Below are 25245 nucleotides of genomic sequence, written 5' to 3'. Positions count from 1 at the left end.
ATATCATGTTCTCTATGGCTTACAAATGTCTTTACATGCTATATAATATGTATGCAATAGCTAAGCAACCTTGTTGTTTGACCCAGTGCTAAATTTAGCTCAGAAAAGTTTACAGACAGAGACTGTTGTCGTTGCCTGTAAAATTTGTATCACATGGGCTATGGGTCACTTCAGGTCCAAAAGGAGAGACACAGTTGGGACTTTACTGCACATAGGGGGCAGTGTTTCAAATCTGACAGAATATAATTCAGAACACCTGTTTGACATGCTAGCAATGAGAAAGACTGAAGAAAGTTATTCGAGAGCTTTTTACTTAAATCAAGTTTTGTGTTACTATGAATGTAGCTGCAATCATTTGCTTACTTGTAGGTGTAATGACATCGGTGTTTTGAAAGTTTACATAAAAAAACCCGACTTTGCCAGAAGATTTGACTTCCGCACCAACAACACCAAACTGCCTGAAAACGCAAACTTTTGAAAACTGTTATCATCTCTGTGTAAACGAGGAAAACGAAAACGATGACATCATTCATATACGCATTACATGTTCAGTCAATAGGGGCGTAGTGTTCAAGTGACATGGCCAACTATTGGCCTGCCATGCATAATGCAGCATGTTTTCACAGATCCGTGTGAACTTGCATCATTTAGACAACATTGCCGTCTGTAGGCCTACACAAAAAAATGCAAAGGAAAAACTTTTCCATTTTAGTACATCGGCGTCACATAAATGTACCATAAAAGTCTTTTAACCAGTAGCTGCAGTTAGTGTTAGCTTGTAGCTCACAGAATTAGCACTGTGTAAGGGTTCTCTCTCTTGTACGCTGTCATCCTATTTCTCTTTAATGCCCTGTCTGACTGAACAGCCCAGGTGTGTCCATGTCTCTTGCAAGCACATACTGTGTTCCATCTAAAAATATCAGTTAGAGTTCACCACATAATGCATTGCTGCTTTTTTGTATGCTAGTTTAGGCAGTGTTTTAATCTTTGGGTGATCTATTAAGTTTAGTTACACTCTGTTATGATTTATGAAAACATTTACTTATCTTAAGTAATATTCTATGGTTTAGTTCAGTTGTTCCTGTCCTGTCCTGTCCTCCAACTTGCCTCAACACACCTGCCTGGAAGTTTCTGACAGGCCCAGTAAGACTAGAATTAGCTGGTCCAGGTGTGTTTAATTGGGGTTGGAGCTGAACTCTGCAGGACAGTGACCCTCAAGGAACAGGATTAGACACCCCATGGTTTAGTTAGACTCAGTAGTAGGACGGTAGGCTCATATTTTAATGTAACCACCACTAGATGTCAGTAGCACACCACTAGAGATTGTTATTCCAGCTTTAAGGCACGAAGCACAAGTAATGTGTTCATGTTAATGTTTGAGAATTGACAAGAATATAAGTGAACTAATTGGGCATGAAAACCAAAATAAATTATAGTGTGCTGTTGCCATATTAGAGACTTAAAGTTCTAGTGTGGAAATTGTTTTGCAAGCAGTCAAATCATTGTGTATGGAACTTGTCAGGCCTTCATTTATATCTAAATTCCCAATGATTTCCCTTTGGCTTTTTGGTAATTTTATCCAAATTAGTTAACTGATAAATCTTTACTCTTATCCATTTACATGACAACTCTTTACTAATTTGTTTAACCCTCTAAGCTCCTCTTGCAGACCTGAATTACAACATTGTCCCAAATTCCATGCGCGCATGCTAACGCAATACGCGTGCTGCATCCTCAATGAGCCGCCTGTGGCCCAAACATACGCTCCAACTGGTTTGTTGTTTATCCTGACAGCATCGCCTCTAATCTTTAAGAGTGCCTGCTGGGATGCAAAACAAAGATACGCCATTGTAATCCTCTGAGAGTTTTGCTTGGCACTTAAATTTGCAGGTGAAAGCTCCTGGTAAGTTGCAGAAACCAGGCATTGGCTTATAGCAGTGGTTTCCTGGATACCCGCCTCCGTGGAAGCAAGTGGAGCATGAAACAAATCAGTTTCATCGAACAGTTTTGCAGCTCCAAGTTTACATAGACAATATGACATAGTTTACACCCCGGTTCCAGTTGAGCGAAGGTGAGTGCCAATTAGCATTTTAAAGGCCTAATTTCCTGTTGAGCAAGATTATAAAGCTCCGTGCACACCTTTTAAGCACCTGCTTTAAAACTCTGTTGGAGAGAGTGTGATTAAATTGCCAAATTAGAACACTTTCAAAGCCCCAACAAAAACTGCACAGTCTCTGGCAGCTTTCTCTCTATGGTTTTGGAGTGCTTTTAAATACAGGTCACCATACAAAGGATGCCCCGTCCACCTACATAAATTCACACTTTAACTAATCTATTTTGAAACCATGCCATAACATCATTCAAGTGCTAAGGGCAATTGCAAATCATATCTGTGAGATGCTGGTCTACTGCACAGAAGCGCCAAGAGACCATTAGCATTATGCAGTACATTTTCATGCCCTCATCGTACAGTATGCATATTAAATAAGATAGTCTATATTAGATAAAATACTAAAATCACACTTACAGTTTAAATATTTAAACCATATTATGTCCCAATTAAGTGAAAAATTGGGTGAATTTTAAATCATTTTACTACTGTGGTTTGAGTTGATGTTGCCATTTTTACTGTTTGTGCTATGCTAACTTATAAAATGTTTAAGCTTGTTCTTATTCCCCAATAACCCAAAATCATGTTAGCCTTTTGTAAAATCCAGGTGCTTAAAGTCGATATGTAACGGAAGTTGCATTAGATTATTTCTTCCATATTGTGATGTACATCTGAGTGAAATGTATCATCGAAAAAGAAAAAATGTGGGACGGGATGATGGAGGTGGGATTGAATTCGAGCTTGCGGTTTAATGTAAGAAAGGGGCATGGTTTAAGCAGACTAAATAATTGAAAAAGTCCAGCATACGTCACCAGCAGTGTTGATAGGTCCAAGGTTTTCCCTTGAAATTAGGCTACTTTTGAAATCTGCGGGTTGCAGCGATATTTTTACAGAGGAAACCTCTCGGAATGCGATTGAGCTCATTTTGATAGCAATTGGGAAGGTTTTATTGTGGAAACCTGGCATCCCTGGTTCTAGCATTCCCTAGAATTCTGGAATTTCACTGGAAGATTGTTGATAAAAAAAATGTAGCTAAAATAATATGAAACTTATACATAGACAAATCATTCACAATTAGAAAACAGAATGAACATCAGACAATATGAACAAAGGATTGAGTGAACTCTGTGATGTTTTATGGTTTTAATTTTGATTGAGTCACTCTAAAGTTATAGAGTTCACAACTATGTAAGAGGAACAACTCATTAAACAGAACAAAATACAGAAAGAATGGAAGAGACAGAGTGAGAGACCATATAATAAGGTAAAGAAACATATGAAACTCCAGCCCAGATGAGAGACACACTTCATGCTTTTATTTCTTCTGCTCGGCAGGAGAACCTTATGAGGGTCACTCTAGTGCCCTTGCTGACCATTAAAGGCAACTAATTGGAGCCCAGGGACAGACAGCTCTGAGAGCGGCAAAAACCTCTCAAAGAAAAGAGTTCCCAGAGAAGATCTCTACAAGGAAAAAAAAAAAAGTAAATACTACTGCAGTTTTGGACCACACTCCAGCACCTTCTTGCTTCTCAAGAGAAAGAAGGAAAAAGGAAGGGGGGAAAGTCTGAGGTGATGGGTTTCTGGAAGATATTGGTTTACTCTTGTGTCATCATGCAAGAGAGATTTGATCTGTGGCCAAAAAAATGCTTTTCTTTATTCTCCGCTTTTCTTCTAATCTCTCTGCGTGTTGGTCTTGGTGTAGACTGCATGGATATAGCATTTACATTTTTAGCCTATCTGTAGACACAAATTTGTACCTAAATGCCTCTCAAATGTTACTAATCAGATTCTATAGACTAGCATAGTCACATTTAGCCAGCTAATTCATGCAACAGGGATAATGCACAATTATTATTGCAAAATATACCCAGACATGGCGATAAAGACCTTGCCATAAAGCAGACGGCTCTTTTGTCACCCTGAATGTTTTTATTTTTGCATCAATGAGCGGCGTACCATAGGTTGCTTGCTAGCTACATGAATACTCGCCGAATAAATAAATACATCACGTAACTAATTGAACTTGTTAGATAAGCTAATCAAACATAATTTACATGCATTCGTTTAGCAGACTCTTTTATCCAAAGTGACTTGAGGAAAACATTGATACAATAACTTGTTTAGATTAGCTTATTGCTTATGCTAATCTGCAATCTAAGATAACATTTAGCTATGAGGTAACATCCATTTTAAGTCGTTTGTCATTTCTTACAATTTTCTTGTTCTTCCCGGCAATGTTGAGGCCGCTTTTACTGCAATCTGTAACCGCTTTAAGTCATAATGTTTGTTACTTCAGTCCATAGAAAACAATGTCTTGGTAGGCCTACTCAGTAAAATATCTCACCTCATGGTTCATGTCATGTTCAAACAACAGATCAATAATCCTTCAATATGACCTCTAGACAAGTAAAGTGTGATTGGAGAGAGTATATATCATAAACTTGTCCCCCCCAACAGGTTTAATTATAACACATGGCGTGAGAATCACAGCTTGACAAAAAGATGTTAGATGGCTGTCATCATCCTCCTCACCATAGTTAACACATCTCAACATGCTAAATGACAACACTGAAGGAGGTAAGAACACAAATACATGGCTTAATCTTCCTCTGTGGCCCCATATGCTTATTAAAGAGACCTTAAAATTATAATGAGAGGTAGTGCGCACTGCAATACAAAGTACCTAAAACCCTCTTGACTAATGTTAAATCACATAGCCTCTCGTGTCATATTTCCATTAATAAATGGCTGCAATGGGAGTAGTGTTTAAGACACCAGTGTTTAATAATTTATAATAATGGCAATATTCTATAGTATATTCTAGTATAAGTATATCAACCTAACTATTTACTATTCATTTTCTAAGTAGCCTAAGAGAGAACCACAGTTATATGGCTGCTTTTAAAACATTTGTTTACTGATATTATAATTATGATTTATGCACATGACTGATTAATTGCAAATTAGATGCATTACCCAGAGGATATTTACACGATTAAAGACTTCATAGCTATACATTTCTTTCTCAAGGTCACATTATAATTAGACATTTCCAAGATCTAAAGGACAGACAGAGCAATCTGTTGAACGTTAACTGGAAGAGAATTAAATAAATGCCTTTTTTATTAGGTTAAGAAGACTCCATAAAAAAGTTAATTCAGCCTATGGAGCTCAAATGTAGGCCACTTCAAAATCAAAAGAAAAATAACAACTTTATTAATTATATTTTCATTACTGTTATATTATATTTTTGGGGTCAAATGACCCAAACATTTTTGTTGGTAAAACTTAAACTAACAAGACAATTCTTCCCACGTCTTCTGTGTTGATGTTTGTGAGACTAAAATAAATGCTGAATAAAAAGACATCGACAGACACTTTTTCTCCACTGTTTAGCTTCAAAACCGCTAAGATTCAGAGCAAAAGAATAGACTTTGTGTGCATACGTTTACTTGCTACGGCAGACATTCAAATGAACATTTAGCGCACGCGCGCTTCACTCAGTCTCTCTATGGAAGTGTCTGCCGCCGTTTGTCAGTAATTGACTGGCCTTGATGGAGTCTAAAGTATTACGATTAAAATCCAGGTTTCCGTTTTCCCTCATAATCCTCGTGTTCCTATTCCCACCCTGCAGAAGTTCACACCACCTGTGGCGGTAAGTCTGACAGTGAGATGATGAAATTCTTTGTCATGCCGTCTTAACGGGAGGTACGAGACAGGGAGGAACGCCTCTCTGTGGAAACACACGCACTCAGTCACACACACATGGGCGGACATTTTTGTAAGGTGCTTAAAGTTGTGAACTTGTTGCATTATCTTAACGTGCAGGATTTTTTAATGTCTTTAATTGAACAGTTATCTGAAAATCCCCTATGACTTTCCGTAATACTTCGTAAAAGTCGAAAGCCCCGTGCAAGGACGACAGGCAGACCTTAAAGGGACCATGACCAAAAATGAAAATTCTGTCGTCATTTAGCTACCCTAACAGACCTTAGTCAGGTTAGAGGCCATAATGAATTTTACGCGGCTTAAAACGTAGTCTTTACAATGGCATGTGCTGTATGTTGTGGTCAGAATCCTGCATCAGGTCATTTTCACAACTTGATGTCTGCGTTTACATCTGCAAGATGTATTTTTTTAGAGTGTTTTTGTTCATCTGCGAGACATCTCCTCTCAGATGTTATATAGACATCTAGAAGATGTCTGTAAGATGCTTATGGTTTAGAATGTATGTTAAACTGCTCTTTCTTAGATGTTTATCAGACGTATAATTACACAGCAGATGTTTTCCAGATCTTTAGCAGACATCTCACAGACGTACCTGTGCTAACGCCTTCCATGCAATTACAATGAATGGGGTCTGAGGCAAAAAAGAAAAAGATAAAGAGTAACGACTAGAATACTATGAAATATTAGGATTTAAAATAGCCGTTTTCTATTTTCAAATGTAATATGTGATGACAAAGCTACGGAGCTCCTGAAGGGACATGGTGGGGGGAGAAAAATTAAATGGGAGTAAAAAAAAAAATGTCAATGCTTTTGCGTTCCCCTGAGACGTTCCCTTTGCAAAACTTGAGTTCCCTCGCAAAAAACGTTGGCATTCCCTCACAAACAATAACTTAAAAGTTTCTCTGGGAAACACAAACCTTTGGCGAGAGAATGAAAAAAGCATTGACTTATATTTTTTCCTCCAATTTAAATAGTTTTTCCACCATAAGTCCCTTTAGGGGCTCCGTGAAACAAAGCTACATTTTCAGCATCATTACTCCAGTCTTCAGTGTCACATGACCCTTCAGAAATCTTTCTAAAATGCTGGTTTGCTGCTCAAGAAACATTGCTTATGTTGAAAACAGTTGTATTGCTTAATATTTTTCTGGAAACCGTGATACATGTTTTTTTTTTTTTCAGGATTCTTTGATTACCGGTAATCCAAAGAACAGCATTTATATGTATTTTGTAACATTCTAAATGTTTTAATGCATCTTTTGAGCAATTTAATGCATCCTTGCTGAAATAAACATTGTCTTTCAAAGATACACCCAACTTTTGAATGGTAGTCTGTGCTTTAGTTATTCACACTCAATAAATCAAACACTAATCGGCCTCCTTGTAACCCTTTCAAACCACATTTTGAAAGCGTTAAACAACAGCGAGTTGTTTAATATTTACCGTCTCTTTTACCTCAGGTAATCGTATGCGAACAGCTGGATTATTAGCTATGCATGAGAGGAACTATCTGCGACTGACTCATTAATGGCCGCCATCAATGGCCGTTAATTAGTTCAGATGCTTGTTTGTGTTGTCACCGAGATGTCTGTTTGTATTTGCGGTAAAACTGCAGCCACAGCACGCTCCGCCAGGCGTGACACAAACAGCATGTTTACGTGTTTTTTTAACATTCCAGTCACATTAAAGGGGACGTCCTCAGAGAAATAGAGTGCAACTGAGTTTCAGGCCACGTAGTCGGAGGAAGGATGGCGGAGGATGCTAAATTGTCTGTGCCTTTGCTTGAATAACAAGAGAGATAATTTTTCTGTCAAACTTAACTTTAAACTGCAATGCATTAAAAGGTCATTTAGAGGTGAAGCGTGTCATTTCTGCGTCACTAAACGGAATTGCACAAATGTGAGTGGATGTTAGAAAGAAGTCAAAAGAGCCCCCAAAAAATGTTTAGTGAAATACACTTAATTTATTTCAGGAATCATTTTCACAAATATAGTAACGTTTGAAAAGCGTGAAAAAAACATTATATTATACCTTGTACATAAATTAATATTTTCAGATATGATATTTACAAATTGAAAACGATATTGTAACCCTGTCAGGTTAATAAGTAGTAAAATATGGGCCCAGTGTCCTCAGTGCAGCAATGACACCTCGTGTCATTTCCTCATCCTCTCTGGACAGGAAGCTGTAAAATAATTAGAAACTCTTAAAAATAAAGGTTATTTATTGGCATATGGTTCCATGAAAAGCTTTAAACATCAATGGAGCCTTTCCATTGCACAAAAGTTTCTTTATAATTTAATTTAAATTGTTAAAATGTCCTTCACACTAAGAAAGAAAAAGGTTCTGATGGTTCTTTGGGGATCCACAAATGGTTCTTCTAACCACCAAAACTGCCTTTTGGAAACTTTATTATTAAGAGTGTATATATATGTTTTTCTAAAGAAAAAAAAAAGTATTTAGTTACTTATAATTACCTTTCTAGAGCAAAGAGTTCCCATGAAGCCACTCCTACAAGCGCACACATTTGGTCGGACACATCGGCTTCCATACAAACACCTCTGTTCACAGATTGCTGTAACAAAACGTTTATCAAGTTATATCAAGTAAGTTGTTGATACATTTTTGATGGTTGATTCAGTCACATTGTCCATTTTTACAGTTAGTACATGGAAAATTATGGAATATGCACATTTGATGGCAGAAATGAAAAACATACAAATGATACTGGAAAGAAAACAATATATTCAATATTTGTTGTAAACAATACTGGTCTGATTGTAAATAATTCCTTAGTGCATGTTTTTCCAAAAAAATATATTTATTTTTTAACTCTCTTTCCCCACCAGCTTGTTTGATAATTTTTACAAACATTTAATGGCCCCAAGAATATTTAGCTGTATGAATATCTGAACATGGAACATTTAAAAAAAAAAAAAAAAAAAATTCCCAAAAGACTACAACGTGCATAAGCAATGCCTTTATCACTTGTTTGTCCTCCTTTTTTTGCTTGTGTTTTCATCCGGAGATTTTTTCCTCTTTAAGAAGATACATAATAGCGCCCCCTACCGTAAAACAGTGAAAAAACGGAAAGCTGGAAAATTACGTCAACGCCGGGGAAAGAGTTAATTAGAGCTAAAATCAATTGTTAATTGCATGTTTTTATAGAAAAAAAATGTTTGGGGTGAATTTTCATTTATTTAATAATAACTAATAATAAAAACTTGTATTAATTGTATTAATTTATGTGTAACATTTAATCAAGACTGTATGGGTGGGGAAAACTAATATTAACCATTTATATAATAGTGTAGTTTTAAGAATCCAAACACATTCTGGTGGAAAAAAACACACAAATAAAAACACCCTAATTCTATTGATAGTTCACCTATTCTGTTCACACACAGTTCGGTAATTCACGAGACTGACAACCGTATTCTACAACCGAAATAACTCAATGAATGCAGGTAGTCACCAGGGCATTTACAGAAATTCAACGTAGTGTGTACAGAACTTTGACTCATTTTTGTTGCCAGATCCAGCTAGAAAAAAAACACGAACAAGAACAAGCCCATAATAAACCCGAGATGAATCCAAGACCAGGATATTGTGACCCACACCTACCCACTTTAATATCTCCATAAACTTGATCGCTTTAAGAACCAAACAACAAAGCCCAAAAGAGCTTATAATAAGTGGACATGGCAACATTTCAAGAGCGCGTTCTGCGCCTTCCTACTTCCCTGCGCAACACAGATGATTTTGTCTGTTTATCACCAAACGTATCATCAACAACCACAGAGCACAGGAGCAGAAGAGATTATTTTACAGAGAACTCGAGCGAGTCTTTTGAGGTTCACCGCGGTGTGTTTGTGGTGAAACGATTACATTTGGGATAGGAATCACTTACGGATTTGGCAGAGACTCCCTCTCCAGCCGGGACTACAGTGGCAGGTGTTCGGCCCCACACATTCACCTCCGTTTAAACACTTCTGCAGACAAACAGCTGGCGGAACAGAAACAAATAGAGAAACCAGGCTCAATCCAGTGGCACACATGATCCAAGGTGAGATTTCTATGTTGTATAACTAATTGTTCTAATTCCTGTTAAATATTACATTGCATCTGAGAGGTTTATGTTTCAAGACACAATTAAATCATCTGGGAAAGTGGACCGTGTGCTTAGGGTCACTGGGGTCAGAGGACACCGCAGTGACTCATGGGTCTCGTGTGTAAACTGCGATTTTTCACACTTTAACATTGGTTAACATGAGGTAAGGAGGTCGCTTCAAGGTTTTTTTCAGGATTAGGTTTAGCACTCACGTTTATCACATCTCTTTCCCCTCCAGCCCGACGCGCAGTCGCACACATCTGGTCCGACGCATCGCCCTCCGTTCATACACACTGGCTCACACACACCTGTGGAGGAATGGGAATAAGGTAAAGCTTTGGATTTACTCAGACCAACAGGGTAAATTAAGTACCGGTAAATCCAGGTTTTTGAAGTCAGATAATCTAATCCATAATTTAGAGTTTGATTGGTCAAGATGTGGCTGAAATACTGATTTAAACTCTGACAGCAATAATAAAATACGAAATAAAATAAATAAAAAATATTAATTATTGTATTAAATAATTAACAAAAGTAATGTAAAAGTAACTAAAGAACATATGTTTTGATTATATTATTAATAATAGTATTACTTTTTAACGTTTTATTATTAATCAATTACTCATTAGTTATGATTTTTGAAATGGGTCTTATTATAAATACTTACTGTATTGTTTTATAACAAAATAATAACATATTTTTATATAAAATAATAACAGTTATTGTTATAAATAATACTTTAAAACATTATTTAATGCTTTATTATTCAAATTATTTATAAGTTATTAACAAGTTATACATTTCTTCAATTCTATATTTTTTTATAATAATACCATAACTATAACAGCAATAATAATAGAATTATTCATATAAATAATATTTTATAAATCAATGACTTAATAAATTAATCATTAGCTATTTTTCTATTTAAAATAGTTTACCTAATAAATTTCATTCTTTACCTTATTATTATTATTAAAGTTTTCTTTATTCCCTCTGTATTTAAAAACAAAAATTAATTTGCCGTTTACAGTATAGTGTGAAGTATATTCAGATTTTCTTTTACACTTGACCTCAACATAAGGAAATTGCCAACAGTTCTTCGATGTTATTTGTACACAACTTTAAGCTTATGATTGGAGCTTGGTTTATGGTTATACATGTGAAACTGACCCGACGCCTGATCCTACCAGTCTCGGCTTGGATAGAAGTCCTTCGTAAACACGTCAGGAAGACATCACTTACTTTTCTCGCAGCGGATCCCCGAATATCCCTCCACGCATGAGCAGATGTTGTTTCGTACACAGTGACCGCCGTTCTTGCAGGCTGGACTGCACACGGCTGAAAAAGAGAGAAGTGCGTAAGACGTCCAACATTTGATGAGTTAATATCAGACCCGTGTTCTTTGAACAGATGATGGATACATCGAACAGCTGTAAGGTGAAATAAACGACAGCAAATCTGACATGACCATAAAAACGCACTCTAAAAGCTTCTACATTTCACCCAAACTTGAAGCAACCCAGACATTAGAGTCATTCCCTATTATCAAAAACATCTTTTCCAGACGACTGTTTCAAGCCATTAAGCAAATCATTCCTCACCACATGGAGCGGCCATGAAGGAATCGATGTATACACATCAAACATCCTGAATCTAAGGCTATGACATGAGTGAAAGACTTCAATAGAATCCAATTGGTTTTTAGGGCTGGTCCATTTTATCGTTTTAAAGTGCAGTAGTCATGCTTCACCCTTACGCTATTAAGAAATTGATATCTGGCCTCTGTAAGCTCTCAAAAATAAGGCAATGCATCAGGAAAGTTGATTCAAAAAGAAAAGCGGTAACCGTTTTGACACCGAGCCCCGTAGAAACCAGGTTGACAGGTGCAGGAGTTCGGCCGTACGCAGGTTCCACCGTTGAGACACACGGGGTCACACAGAGCTAAAGACAAACACATTTATTAAATCAAACAGAAATGAAACCCAGGCAGTTGTTTTCTGATCAAATCTCACAATTGTGAGTGTTTGTGAGGTCAAAATCACAGCTCTGCTGTTGAAAAACTATGATTTAGGTCTTCAAATAGACTAAAACGGACCTACTAATGATTCAAATAGGCAAGTTATTCACTTCCACTTTTAAAAACGTTTTGAAATTATTGCATTTAAATTGTAAATGCTATGCTACAATATTGTTTATTAAGTAGTTTGTTCCAGGCTAGGTGTAGAATGTAACATTATACAATTATAACCTTTAATATTTACCGATATGTCAGTGTTCTACTACTATAAAACATGTGTTAATTGAAATAAAGCTAAAAGGGATGGTCCACCCAAAAATAAAAATGATCCCATAATTTTATCGCCCTCAAGCCATACTGTAGGTGTATGTTTCTTCTTTCAGCCAAACACAATTGTATTAAAAAAAGTTGTATTAAAAAATGGCCAAGCTTTACAATGGGAGTGAATGGTAGCAAAGCAATGCGTTTTTGAAAGAAAAATATCCATATTTATAACTTCTTCTGCTAACGGCTGGAAGAGTGACCTCTGACCTGACGTATGACATATTGACGAACGCGGAAGCACAGAGGATAGTTGCAAAACGAAACACTGGTCATGAATTAGAAGTCTAAAACGAGAATTTTAAAAGAGAAATGTCGGAGGAAATGTTTAGAGGGATCTACTATACACCTAAGCTTACGCTACTCCTACATCCTACGTCATGCGTCGGGTCAGAGGTCACTCTTCCGCCAGAACTAGACTCCCATACGAATGCCAGTGATTATAGTTTATAAAGTTATAAATATGGATATTTTTCTTACAAAACCGCATTGCTTTTCCTCAGAAGGCCTTTATTAACCCCCTGGAGCTGCATGGATTACTTTTATGATGGATAGATGCACTTTTTTGGGCTTCAAAATCTCTACTCACTATTCACTCCCATTATAAAGCTTGGAACAGCCAGGATACTTTTTTATATAACTCCAATTGTGTTTGGTAGAAAGAATGAGGGTGAGTAGATTATGGTATAATTTTCATTTTTAATGAACTAACCCTTTAAGAAAAATAATAATGAAATATGAGATGTAAGTGTAAACTTTTTAAACATTGCCAATTCATTTATTCACCAATAAGTAACGATCGTGTTGTTCTTAAAGCACTTACCTACACATACCAACCTTATATTGCTTCACCTTTTTGCTTTGTTAGGAGAGTCTGAGTTGATGTATATTGGTTTTTGCAAAATGTTATTAATGTGAACAAAAAATTTTTTTTTTTACTCTGAGCCGGCTAGTAATTGATCCTCTCAGGTGGACGAGAGGAAGTCATCATCAGCCTGGAATAATGGCTGGATTTTTCTCTGAGCCGCCAAAACGGAATGAAAAATGAACAGATAGAGGTTCTACAACAGCTAAATGCCACCAGGAAGCAGCGCACACACATATGATGGATTTAGTGAGAAGAGATTGGTCCCACTGGGAGCCAACCACACACACTCTCACCTGTCTCGCACGATGGTCCCGTCCACCCCGCCAGACATTCGCACTCATCCGGTGATGCACACTTCCCTCCGTTTTGACAGTGACGGTTGCACACCACTGTGTAATTGAAACCAAAACACATGCAATGCCTCATGTGACCACTAGGGGTGTAAGAGTTTATGTTTAACATCCACATGCACATGAAATCCAAGCAAACATGATTTATCGGGACTCACTGGTTTCACATCTGGGCCCTACGAAACCATAGGGACATGAGCAGGTGTCTCGACCCACGCAGGTGCCTCCGTACAGGCAGGGCGAACTGCAGAGAGCTGCAGGGATATTCATACGACCAAATGCACACAAAATACAGTCATATTTCACACAAAGCAAACAGCTAACACATAACTCATCAAGGCTGCACAGATTATTTGGCACAGTTGCCTCTTTATGGGGAGGGCAAACGGCACATATTTGCAGATTGATATGCTACTTCACACTAGTTAACCCACATAAATTGAAAACGTTCAGTCTTTTTCCTGAACACAAAAGGTGTATACAAATAAAGATGTCTCCTACTAAATTTGTAAATAGCACCTGACTGCCAACTAGCAATAACAATAGCCAATCCTGGTTCATAAACAAAAGGTCGCCGGCCATAGACGAGCCCTTTGAAATGTCCTGTCCGAACTTTCTGTTTAATATGAAATACATCAACACAGGAAAGAACACATATGCGCACTTACCGCTATCACAGGTCTCTCCGTGGTAACCTGACATGCAATCGCATATATCAGGCGCGACACATTTTCCTCCGTTCAGACAGGCTGGACTGCAGATAGCTGTGAGAATCCAAAATGATATTATTCTGCAATTGCCATACAAGTGTTGGCGTGTGTGATCGTACCGTATTCACAATATTATAAACAAGTGCCTGTGTGTTTGTGACCTGTTTCGCAGTTGGGGCCACTGTATCCCTTCTTGCAGCGACATGTGTTGGGGGCCGCACACTCCATGTTTCTACCGCAGGCATGTCTGCACACGGCTGAGGGCACAAATGGCATGCAAACACAAATAACACATGGTCAGATTCACTCCATCAACACGCAAACACATATTTGCCTCCATCTGCGGCCTGAAGCACAGGAAGCAAGAGTATATACAGATTCCTTATGTACTGTACCTATTTTAAATGTGTGCCTTTCACTTTAAATTAAAGCGAGTTGTTGTGAAAGTGAAGGTGACGCCACCGTTATATTTGTGGATAATTACCATGCTTGCTTTTTAAGATTCACCCTAAGTTCTTCCTTCGAGCATTCTGAAAACTACAGGGCTGATTTGAATAGTTGGGTAACTTTCACCACATGTTTAATGAAAAAGCTAGATCCACTGCCATCTGCTTTGTAGCGCTCAACCCAAGACACCTGCTACTGTTTTGTGCATGTTCACACCATATTCATACCTTCAAAACAGTGCCTGAAAATAATCCATGAATGCATAAGTAATCATTGTTGAGTAAATTTCATCAGTAATGCTATATCATGGGGTTACAATAGCAAACATGTTTCTAGTGATTCTTCCACCCTGTGCTCCTAATTTTCTCAGGTTCACGAACCCACGGGATGGAGCTCAAGGAATGTATTTATTCCTCATGCCTAGAGCATGCCCGGGGAATGAGCTTATTGTTTACAGCAGTTACTGTCAGTTGTCAGTCTAAAACTCGACATGTTGCACACTTTTCCGTAGTTTAGACCTCAGACGGCATGCCCACAGTTTGTTCACTGACCTATTGCATATAAAACTGGCAATTACTGTATAAATATTGGTAGTTCAGATCAGACTAGCAACCTTATTTACCCCTAGTAGTATCTTTAAGGGTATATACTACTTTAAGGTACTAATATGCGCTTTTTAGGGGTGGATAAGGAATATGGCAAATATCTAGTGATGTTGTACACCTAAAGGTGCAATATTTTCATACACTTCTGACAGTGCAAGTAGGTCATTTTTGCCCAGCCATGTATGTGATTGATAAGTCTCTATTGTTGGGCTCACAGGACAAACTCAAAAAAAGTAATCTATACATCTAAAATTACCTCTGCACATTCGACCATCTCCAGTGTAGCCCAAAGGACACCGACCACATCTAGGTTGCCCGTCACCTGCAAGCTCACAGTGGACACCTGGGAAGCAAGGGACATCTGCACAGGTGAAGCTTCTCTCCTCTAACAGAACCACATTTCTGCTCTTGCTTTGGTGTTTACGGTTCTGAAGAGTTGGTTGGTTATCCAGAGATTGGGTGTTGCTTTGTTCACCAAGGTAAGTGAAGCTCTCCTGGGGCAGTGGTTGAGTCTCGTATGGGTCTTGGATTCCAGCCCCAAGGCCTCCATCTGCGGAGAACTCAGTCTCCGAGAAGGAGAAGGAGAGGGAGGTTAGGGCCGCTGTTAGGGGTTGCCGGTTGTCTGGAGGTGTCAAAGGTCGAGATCGGGTAATTGTGGCCAGACTGGATTGCTGCCTCAGTGCCTCGACATGCCTCGAAGTGTGAGGTAAAGTGACTTTTCCGGGCGTGACGCCCACAAATCCATGTGCCGAGAATTTAAATGAAGCATCTCGCTCCTCTGGACTTAGAAGAACTTCCAGTTGATTGTGAGAGCGAGAGAGGAGTCGATCCCTGCTGTTGGTTGAGGTAGGTGTGCGTCCCGCCATCAGCTCCAACTCCCCTTTCCCTGTAACAGGTGGAAAGGTTGGCGGGAGGGGGATGTGAGAGGTGGCCTGATGGTGTGGGGTCCTCACTGGTGAGGATAGGCGTCTCTGAGGTTGCCTGAATGGAAGGACGGGGAGGTGCAGATGGGGAACACTGTTGGAGACATGGGGTAGGTTGTTCTTGGCTTGGGTCAGTTGCGGTGAGTAGCGGGGTGCTAGATGAGAGGACAAGCTTATTACACAAGATGGCAAGCAACTTGTCAAGCATAAGAACAGTAAATACTTGTAGTTCAGCTTTAAAAAGTTTACTTGTCAGCCACAACAAGGCACGGTAAGGCTCATTATCAAGCAAAAAAAGGACACCAAAATGAAAGGAAGAGATTGACTGTATTCTGCAGTTATCATTCACACAAAATCCTCTGGAGATCTTGAACAGCCCTTTGAAGATTTTTCACAATGAGACAACCAGAAGTGCAGTTATGATGAAATAGTGCTCAGTACTAGCTTAAAACATTTGGTGATGCTGGTATATTTATTCACAAACAACATATAGTTGCTTTGGCCGCTCAACAAGATTTATTCTGTCCCCCATCCACAAGCAAGGAACAAAAACACAATACAACAAAACGCAATGCTAACAATAGAGACGCACTGCCGTTTTTGAGTGTGTAGGAATCTGGGCCGCATGTGGCGACAATGAGGGAATTAGCAGAATAAAGCTGTTTCTTTTCTAGTCCCCACTGTGGCTGCTCATGGATTCACTTCTGATAACGGCACTATTAGGAATGATTCCAGCAGTGGCCCATTCACAAGGAAAATGCATTAAAAGTCATTACCCAGCTCTGAACGCTTTTACCGCCGTGCTGCGATACTGCAACATAGGAAAATGTATTCGAGGGATTTTTCTAGCAAAAGAACAGATTAAGAAGTCTAACAACATTTCCACTGAGTGAAATGTAACATACTGTACTCCGGGGATAAGAAAGGATAAGATGCAGTCTGGTAGTTTTGCTTTTTAAATATAAAAAGAGAACTAAAACTATTACTCTGTTAAAAAAAAACTTATTTACCGTCTTTCCTCTCCTCATCCCCTCTCTAAATGAGTTTACACATTCTTTTCCTAATTCCTTACTGTCTCTTTCTGTTCCCTATTCCCGTCAGCCAAAAACACATTGTGGGTCAGCAACCACCATGCCGCAGCCTGTGCATGACTGAGCATTAGACGTTTCCAGGTCTTAGTTATCAACCGCATTAGACGTTTCCAGGTCTTAGTTATCAACCGTATCAAAGCACCTGTCGCGTTCTGAGGATTACGACAGCCTTGTTTCCTATTCGTTATGTTTTTCTCTAATTACTGGAGCTCTGCGCTTTTGGGAGATGAAACAAGGAGGATTAAGAATGGATTGAAGAGGAAAACAGTGACAGATGAATTTTTTAAACAAAGCTAAAACGCAATTTAAGAATTCATGATGATGCAACAACTTTGAAAAAGTTATATTGTTCAGTTTTGTGTTGATAAAAGGAGCTATATATATTATAATTCAACTAAAAAAAATGTATCCAGTTGACTCATTTAGGCTTTCCATTGATTTGAAGACCTGACAGCAATGTTTCAAAAAGTACTTACTGCTATGCTTTGATTGTTTCGTGCATGTACGTCCATTGCCGTGATAACCTGGTGGACATCGTCCGCAGACATAGCCAGTGTAGGGTGGCCGGAGGTCAATGCACTGAACACCTGGAAAACACGGCCTACTTGCACACTTGAATGTCATATTTAGTCCGTTGGGGAAACCTGCAGTGGAGAAACATGACATGGTTGCTTTTTAGGTTTACCATACATTTTGAATGCATGGACATTAAGTTCTGTCAGCCTTTACTCCTACTCATTAGCATCTTAGAATTTATAGGGTCAGACCCCCTCTGGATTCTGGATCCTCTGGTGCTTTCACCTTTACTTCAACTCCTACCAACAGTTTCACAGTCTCACGTGGCCTCCATATCCTACAATGGTTACCCAACCGCAACAGATTGGTTAAGGATTAGCTATGCAGGGAAATTGAGGTCTCGCTCACACACTAGGGAAGATGTGCTGATGTCAGAAGGTGTGAAGCAATAACCTGAAATTTTTACCTCATTTCCTGAGACAAAAAGTTACCCCATAGTTTCATACACCACTAAACAAACTGGCATCCTTTTTACTCCACCACATAGAGGCTACAAGACTCATCTGAGCACTTTTGGAGCGCAAGGGAAATGATTTTTGCAGCAGTATATGGGGGTCACATCACCATATTTTATTGAATAAGTACGCCCTCATCTTGCTCACAATCACCCAGATGCATGCACCTGTTCTGTCGAGCTTCACGTGCCATGTCAAATAAAACAAGAAGCCTGCCCTCTGCCAGCGGAGCAGAGAAAGATGAAAGAGTTAGCAGCTGTCTTCCATTAAAAATAGATTTATCGGCCCTGTGATTACACATATCAAGGGTTATTGCCCGGGCTTTTTGTCCCATTTTTGCAAGGTCAGCACAAATCCCTTAGACAACGACGGGATTTATTGGCCGAGGGGGTGACAGCTTGTATCCCCTCTGCTTGCCATCTCATTTTCCTCCATAAGTGTGATGGCAGGCAATTTGCAAGCCGGTAAGACTGTATTAGCAAGAGATGAGGTGCTCCCAAGGATGATAGCGTCTTTCCAGAGTATGCTATTTGTCCCCGTTCCTCAAACTCTGGCCTTAACTACCTTTCGGAAAAGATGACTCATGGGATAGCAAATCTTTGTGGACTTTACAAATCCCCTGTCCTGTCCTCAATCTCAATCCTTCTGTTTCCTTCCTCGCAATAATTATGACATAGACAAGAAAGGTAAGTGCAAACGAGGGATCGACAAGGAGACGTATTGTTCAAATTGCTTCGAGTGCTGCCTGGGGACAAACGGCCATTGGGGACACTGTCTAATTTCATTTTCAATTAGTATATACAAAAGGACGACCAGGGTACCTGAGAACTAATTTAACCTTCGGGTTTGTAGCACACATTAACTGAAATGTAAGAGTCTCTTTTGGGATCCTAGTAATGAATGTTTCTACATTGGTAATAACCTTTAAAATACAGACAGCAATTTCAAACAATTACACGGGGTCCCCATCTACATTGACCCTCTGAGTTTGTAAAATTAAATTGGACTTTGCATAAAGTGAGAGAAATGTTATGCTAAATCGGTTAATTATAGACAATCCACACCTTTCCATAAAAAAGGACAATCCTAAATGAGATCTATTGAATGTCACTATTGTTTCTTTTAGACTGCAATTGGGATTAAGAAGGTAACACATTATTAATAAATTCTGGTTCACATATTTTTCTCTTTGAGAATTTCAGTCATCTCAAATGTTTAATGTCAAAATGTCAACAAATGTTTAGTGTTTAATGTCAACATTATCAAACTGTTCTAATATTTGCAAAGATACCAAAGTCTGCAATCAAAAATCTCAGTATTTCTCATGAAATTCTGAAAATCTTAAAATGATGTTATACATGTTAATTTTATAGCCCTATAAATTTTTTGCATCTATTTTTTGAAGAAAGATGATTGTGTGGTAATAAAATAAAAACCAAAAGCTGTCAAGATGTCTTTGCAAAGCTGGTTAGAGAACAAATATTCCCTTGGGAACCCCGTCCAGTCTCTGAGGTTGAGGTCTCATCTTTCTATCTTTCCATTTTACTCCCAGAGGACATAACCTGAGGGAGTGAAAAGGAGAAGAGAGGGAAGATGAGGAGAGGGCAGAGCAATAAAGCCAATTTACATTCCCCATACTGATGTCCTCCAGGGGGCTGTTGTGCCAGTCCCAGCAGGCCCCTAAGCTATTTGCAACAAAGTGCTATAAACATAGGTCTTATGACTTGTGTGCTCTATTTCTTGTGTCTTTGTCTTTGACAGGTCTGTATGAGGAAAATACACAAATTCCAATCGTAAATCTCACTCCCAATCATGTTCAGGTCAAATATGTCTTATAACAACGATGCAAAACACCAGGTTTAACATAAATAATTTAACACTTTTTTTGCCTTAGTCAGATGACTTATGTTTACGTCTGGTTCTTTTATTTTTCTGCTGAGAAAAAGACCCTAGTAATCTCAGTTGTGTCTCCTTAAGAGTTAATGGAACCAACAAGAATTTGATGAGAAATGTCAGAATTCATATTTAAATATTTTACTCTTGAGTGCAGACTGCAGTGTGTTGGCAAATGTGATGGAAATTTGAGACATTTTTGAGATCTCTTTCCAAATACTCAAGAAAATAATATTACTAAGGTGTTTTTGCTCAGGGGATCGCTTTAATATCTCAGTTGTTTCTTTCAGACAGCAATGAGGGGTTCCGAGATGTTAGTTTATGTTTGTGTATTTTTCCCCTCCTGCTAAAAGACTCTGCAATCTCAAATATGTCTCCTCAAGAGTTTTAGATTAAGAAGAATTTGCAGAGACATGTTGGAGTTCATATCGACACCATATTGATTGCAGACTCTGGTATCATGTCAATATGTGAGCACAATTTGAGACATTAGATCTTTTCCAAAACTCTCAGGAGATCTCTTTAACATCTCAGTTATCACGTAAAGAACAATGAGATTGGATGGAGAGAAAATGGAGACAATTGTTTACATCTCGTGTTGTAGATTTTCTCCTGAGAAAAAGACACAAGTAACAATTTTTAGAGTGTCTCCTCTAGAATGTAAAAAAGATTTAAGACTTAACCGAAAATCTAATTTCCATCTCATTGCAGAAGATTATACAGTATATTGAAGAGATCTCATTTGTGATTTCCCTTTCCTACAGGATTATGCAACTGATTTGACTACGTGCCTCTTGACTATTACTCTTCGAAATAGTGAGTGAGAGACGTCCTTTACCTAACCTTGCTCCGTCGAGTCTCACAGAGAGCATGAATGCCCGGCATGGCTAATTAGAATCGCTAATTTCAGGCATTATACCAAGACAAGAGGGTAAAAGGTGTGAGCACAAAGGCATGCCAGCAGGGCTTGTCTTGCTTTGTGCTTAGCAGCTGGAGGAAAGTCATTTCCTGGGAACATCACAAACACACAAAAAAAAAACCAGCACAGGAAATGACTCTAGGGGGATTGAACGGACATCACGCCGCGTCAGGGAAAGACAAAGAATCGTTTTCTGCAATGTCATGACACCAGCAGTGGGCGATTTGGCTCCAAACGAAACCCTCACGGTTTTGTTTCCTGGCCATCTGTGGACATGTAGAGACAGAACAATGGAAACAACTACTTGCCAGTTCTCTGACTCGCGCTGGTGGCAGCTTTGGTGACCGAGGACTTGCTTGGAGCTTCGTTGGACTCTGTCGAGAGGTGAGTGGAGGTCGTTTTAGGAAGGGGGGCGGCCATTTTGCTGATGGGCTGCACCACGGGAGCCGCGGATGAGGATACAGCCTGAGAGGTGATGGGACGAGATGTGACCAATCTTGCTGGTGCTGACGAAAGAGAGAGTGAGAGACTGATTCAAAATTAACTCGACAGCTTTTGCTATTGATGCCACAAGCATAGAATAAAGGACAGAGAGTGGAGCAAGATGTTTCTCCCATTTTAATCTTGCAAACTGTGGACAATTTTGTATAACTGGACCCATGATGCGCACTGTAAACCCTAAGGCTCAAAATAATGAATTGGTTTGAGTATAGGGCCAACTCAAATTATACAAATTTGTTCCATCAAATTAACTTTTAGAACTTTCTTTTTCATTTGAGTTCACAAAACTGACACATTTTAAGTTGAATTGTTTCATTGTTTTGAGTTCTATGAACTTGTTTCTTTTCATTTAGACAAACTTAAATTGAACTGAAACTGAGCTGGGATTTCTATTCTATTTCTATATATTTCACTCAAAAGAGAGAGTAAATGCTAAAATTGTTATATATAAAAAGTGTTATATAATGTTTTTTTGAGCCAGATAATGTTAAGTGGGAAATTTAGAAGTGTTTAATGTTTTGTTGTGCTAGTTTAGAAGAGTTTCTGTTATGTTGAGATTCACCAATTAGCAAAGAAGCATTTATTGAATTAGCTAGTTAAAGCAAGCCAAGTTTCCACTACTAAAAATATATAAATTGAGATCACATTATATTTTTAAATTGTATGAATTAGCTTTATAAAATATTTCAAGGTAAGAGCAATAAAAATGTATGATTACAAAATAAAAATCTGCAAATTCTTCTTACTTAAATGTTACATTTCTTAACTTAAACTTAATGTATGTTACTGATTACCTCCAATTACTGCAATTTATCTCGACTTTTTTACTTGCATTTGCTAGTTTACATTTCAAAATTCAGATTTTTTTTTTTCCTCAGAATTGCGAGTTATAAAGTCTAGATTGTGAGATATAAACTTGGAATTCTGAGAAAAAAAGTTTTTTCCCCTTTAAATTTGACTTTACAACTCGCAATTGTGAGTTTTTATCTCGCAATTCTGAGAAAAACAAGCTTCCATAGTGAGGTTATTGTGCATATTGTTGTTCAGGAAAATAGAATAACTTTCTTCACCTTTGAAAAGACTGCAAATGTTACCACATGGGTATGAAAAATTATAACCCAATGAACAAGTTTTTGTTTTCTAATACATTATGTTCTGCGTATAGTATCTGATGGATGACCATAGTCCTTGTGGTTTGAGTTTCACTTTGGTTTCCACTGGAGAATGAAAAAAAAATGTTTGACTGAAGATCTTTTTGGCCCTATTTTACCCATTTTCCAAGACTGATACCTGTAAGTTGAACATCTTGTGCCGTATCCGGCTTGATTCAACAACCACCTAGCAATTTCTACTGCTCTGAAGTGTTCTTTCAAGGATATGTTTCAGTTTTGAGGCTGTCATCTCTTCGGATTGTCAGAGAAGCGGCACACCTGAGACGTTAGAAATTCACTCCATCTCTCTCTCTCCACGTGGAAACTACAGAGGAGATGTTTTACCAATTATCTCTGGACAAGAGCAGAGTCTGGCACAGTGTCCGTGTGTGCACAGGGTGGATAACTATCTTTTGCCATCTGGATTGTATTGCGCTCCCACCCGCAGTTCTGCTGGTCATTATCAAAGCGGGTCGGCAGATCCAGCTCTCTCTGCTCTGTTGTATTTCTGCATGCTGCAACCACACAGATTGTGTTTGTAATAGCGGCCCGGGCCAGGATGAAGAAGTCATCAAATCGCTGTCCCTCTGATGGGGGAAAACGTGAACACAGGGCTCCTGTGAACGAGGGTTCATCGCTTGCAGATTACAGTCAAAAGACATTTGCAGAGCATTTTGTCAAAGCGCATGGAGGAAGATGGAAACCAGCTGTGAGAAGCCTCTTGAGCAGCAGTGCAGAGACAAGCACATCGTATCTTTTCGTAAGACAGAACCAAACAATCACTGAGATTTAAGGCCCTAGGTTTACGAGACTCAATAACAGTAGATGTCCGAGTTGATATGTTTGTATTCATGTTAAACACATTGCATTTTAAATTAACGTTTTTATTTAATTACTTAAAAAATGTCAAGTAGTATTGTTCCTCTTTCCCGCTTTTAGAGGACAATACCCTCAAGCCAGGCAGTCATTGTGAACCAAACTTCTGTTCTTAAATACAAATCAGATATTGTAAAAGAAAAAAGCTTAATTAAAAGACAAATTCTTTGTTTTTCAAATGAAAATATGTTTAAAATATTAGAATATATGTTAAATAGTGATTAGAATGTGTGCTACATTAAACACAAATGATGCATTTCACATGTATTTAAACAGGCACGTCACTTAAAGGGATAGTTCACCCAAAAATTAAAATTCTGTCATCATTTACTCACTCTCATGTTGTTCCAAACCAGAATAAATATCTTCTTTTGTGTTCAACAGAAGTAATAAACTCATACAGGTTTGGAATAACATACGGGTGAGTAAATTATGACAACATTTTCATTTTTGGGTGAACTATCCCTTTAAGGGACTGTTTAAATAAATCATATTTCAAACATATTTGCATTTGAAAAACCAAGAAGTTGTCTTTTAATTAAGTTTTTTTTTCTTCTACAATATCTGATTTGTATTGTGAATGTCTTAGCTATTTTAGTGATTACAAATGTTTAGTCTTAACTAAAAATGTTTTAAATAAAATGCATTTAAAGATGATCTTTTATATTATATTTATATATTTGTTTTAAATTAGTTAATAAAAATATAGAAACAAAACATGTACCTGTTATTTTATTGCAATACACTATTCCGACTTCTGTTTGGCATTTAAAGGCAATTATAGCATATTATACAGGGAAGCACTCAAGCTGAGACATTGATGCTATGAATTGAAAAGTCCTGTGTTCCATAAAGTAAACCCTGGGTAGAACTGCAGGATTGTGCTGCTTTGGCCACTGTGGGTGAACGTAAAACAAGACAGGAAAACTCTTTTTGTATGTGCAACAAAGCTGGGGTCATATTTTGTTTGGCACTGTTTAACTTGGTTCTTGCTCTTTTTTCCAGATGTAGACTCAAGAGGCAGAAATTTAAGGTTCTTACCTTTGCAGGAGATCCCATCTCCCTCCAGGCCCCGGGGGCAGGGGCCACACCTGAAAGAGCCGAATCCGTTCATACATCTGACTCCAGGAAAACATGGCCCTCTCACACACTCATTCACATCATCCTGACATGTGACACCTATGGACAGTCAGAAAACCAATATTATTGTTATAATTATTATTAGCAATAAATGCGTCTGTACAGAGTCCCAAAAGGGACATTTGGTTCTCTCGCAAATGAGAGACTCCCTTGCAAAACATTTGCGAGCGTACGCAAGGTTCTTGGGGGATCTCAAAACATTTGCGGGAGAAAGTAACGGCTTTGAAATATATTTGTTCCTCCTATCTCAAATTTTTTCCGCCAATGTGTCCCTTTAGGGACTCCGTACGTCGTTGTATTAGTGTTGTGGGTTTTGCAGCGACTCTTTCTGCAAGTTACATCTTTACTCCAGTAGGTGGCGACAAGTGAATTTAAGAGTTATTCATTCAACAGATTAGTTCAAAACACTGATTAATGAACAAAATTTTAAGGTGTGGTCACAATCGCGAAAT

The 25245-nt window shown here is 38.3% G+C and overlaps 1 protein-coding gene across 5 annotated transcripts in view; it reads right to left on the bottom strand.

Annotated features, from left to right (window-relative positions):
- Positions 1 to 7774: 7774 nt before the first annotated feature.
- LOC306988510 (von Willebrand factor D and EGF domain-containing protein) overlaps positions 7775 to 25245 on the bottom strand; it is a 63193-nt gene continuing 45722 nt past the window's right edge. For 4 of the 5 annotated variants that reach the window (XM_079593553.1, XM_079593554.1, XM_079593556.1 and 1 more), the window contains 14 exons: positions 24695 to 24832; positions 21434 to 21631; positions 17759 to 17926; positions 15525 to 16346; positions 14378 to 14473; positions 14175 to 14270; positions 13665 to 13760; positions 13450 to 13560; positions 11796 to 11891; positions 11193 to 11288; positions 10160 to 10255; positions 9747 to 9842; positions 8314 to 8411; positions 7776 to 8021 (listed from right to left, as the gene is read on the bottom strand). In XM_079593553.1, coding sequence (XP_079449679.1) covers positions 8001 to 8021; positions 8314 to 8411; positions 9747 to 9842; positions 10160 to 10255; positions 11193 to 11288; positions 11796 to 11891; positions 13450 to 13560; positions 13665 to 13760; positions 14175 to 14270; positions 14378 to 14473; positions 15525 to 16346; positions 17759 to 17926; positions 21434 to 21631; positions 24695 to 24832 — 2228 coding nt within the window. In that variant the 3' untranslated portion in view covers positions 7776 to 8000. Of the gene's footprint in view, positions 8022 to 8313; positions 8412 to 9746; positions 9843 to 10159; positions 10256 to 11192; positions 11289 to 11795; positions 11892 to 13449; positions 13561 to 13664; positions 13761 to 14174; positions 14271 to 14377; positions 14474 to 15524; positions 16347 to 17758; positions 17927 to 21433; positions 21632 to 24694; positions 24833 to 25245 lie in introns of all 5 variants that reach the window. The other variant, XM_079593555.1, reaches the window with a different exon arrangement.

Source organism: Phoxinus phoxinus, assembly GCF_949152265.1.
Source record: "Phoxinus phoxinus genome assembly, chromosome: 20".
Classification (NCBI taxonomy): domain Eukaryota; kingdom Metazoa; phylum Chordata; class Actinopteri; order Cypriniformes; family Leuciscidae; genus Phoxinus; species Phoxinus phoxinus.
This window is presented reverse-complemented; position numbering and strand designations above follow the sequence as displayed.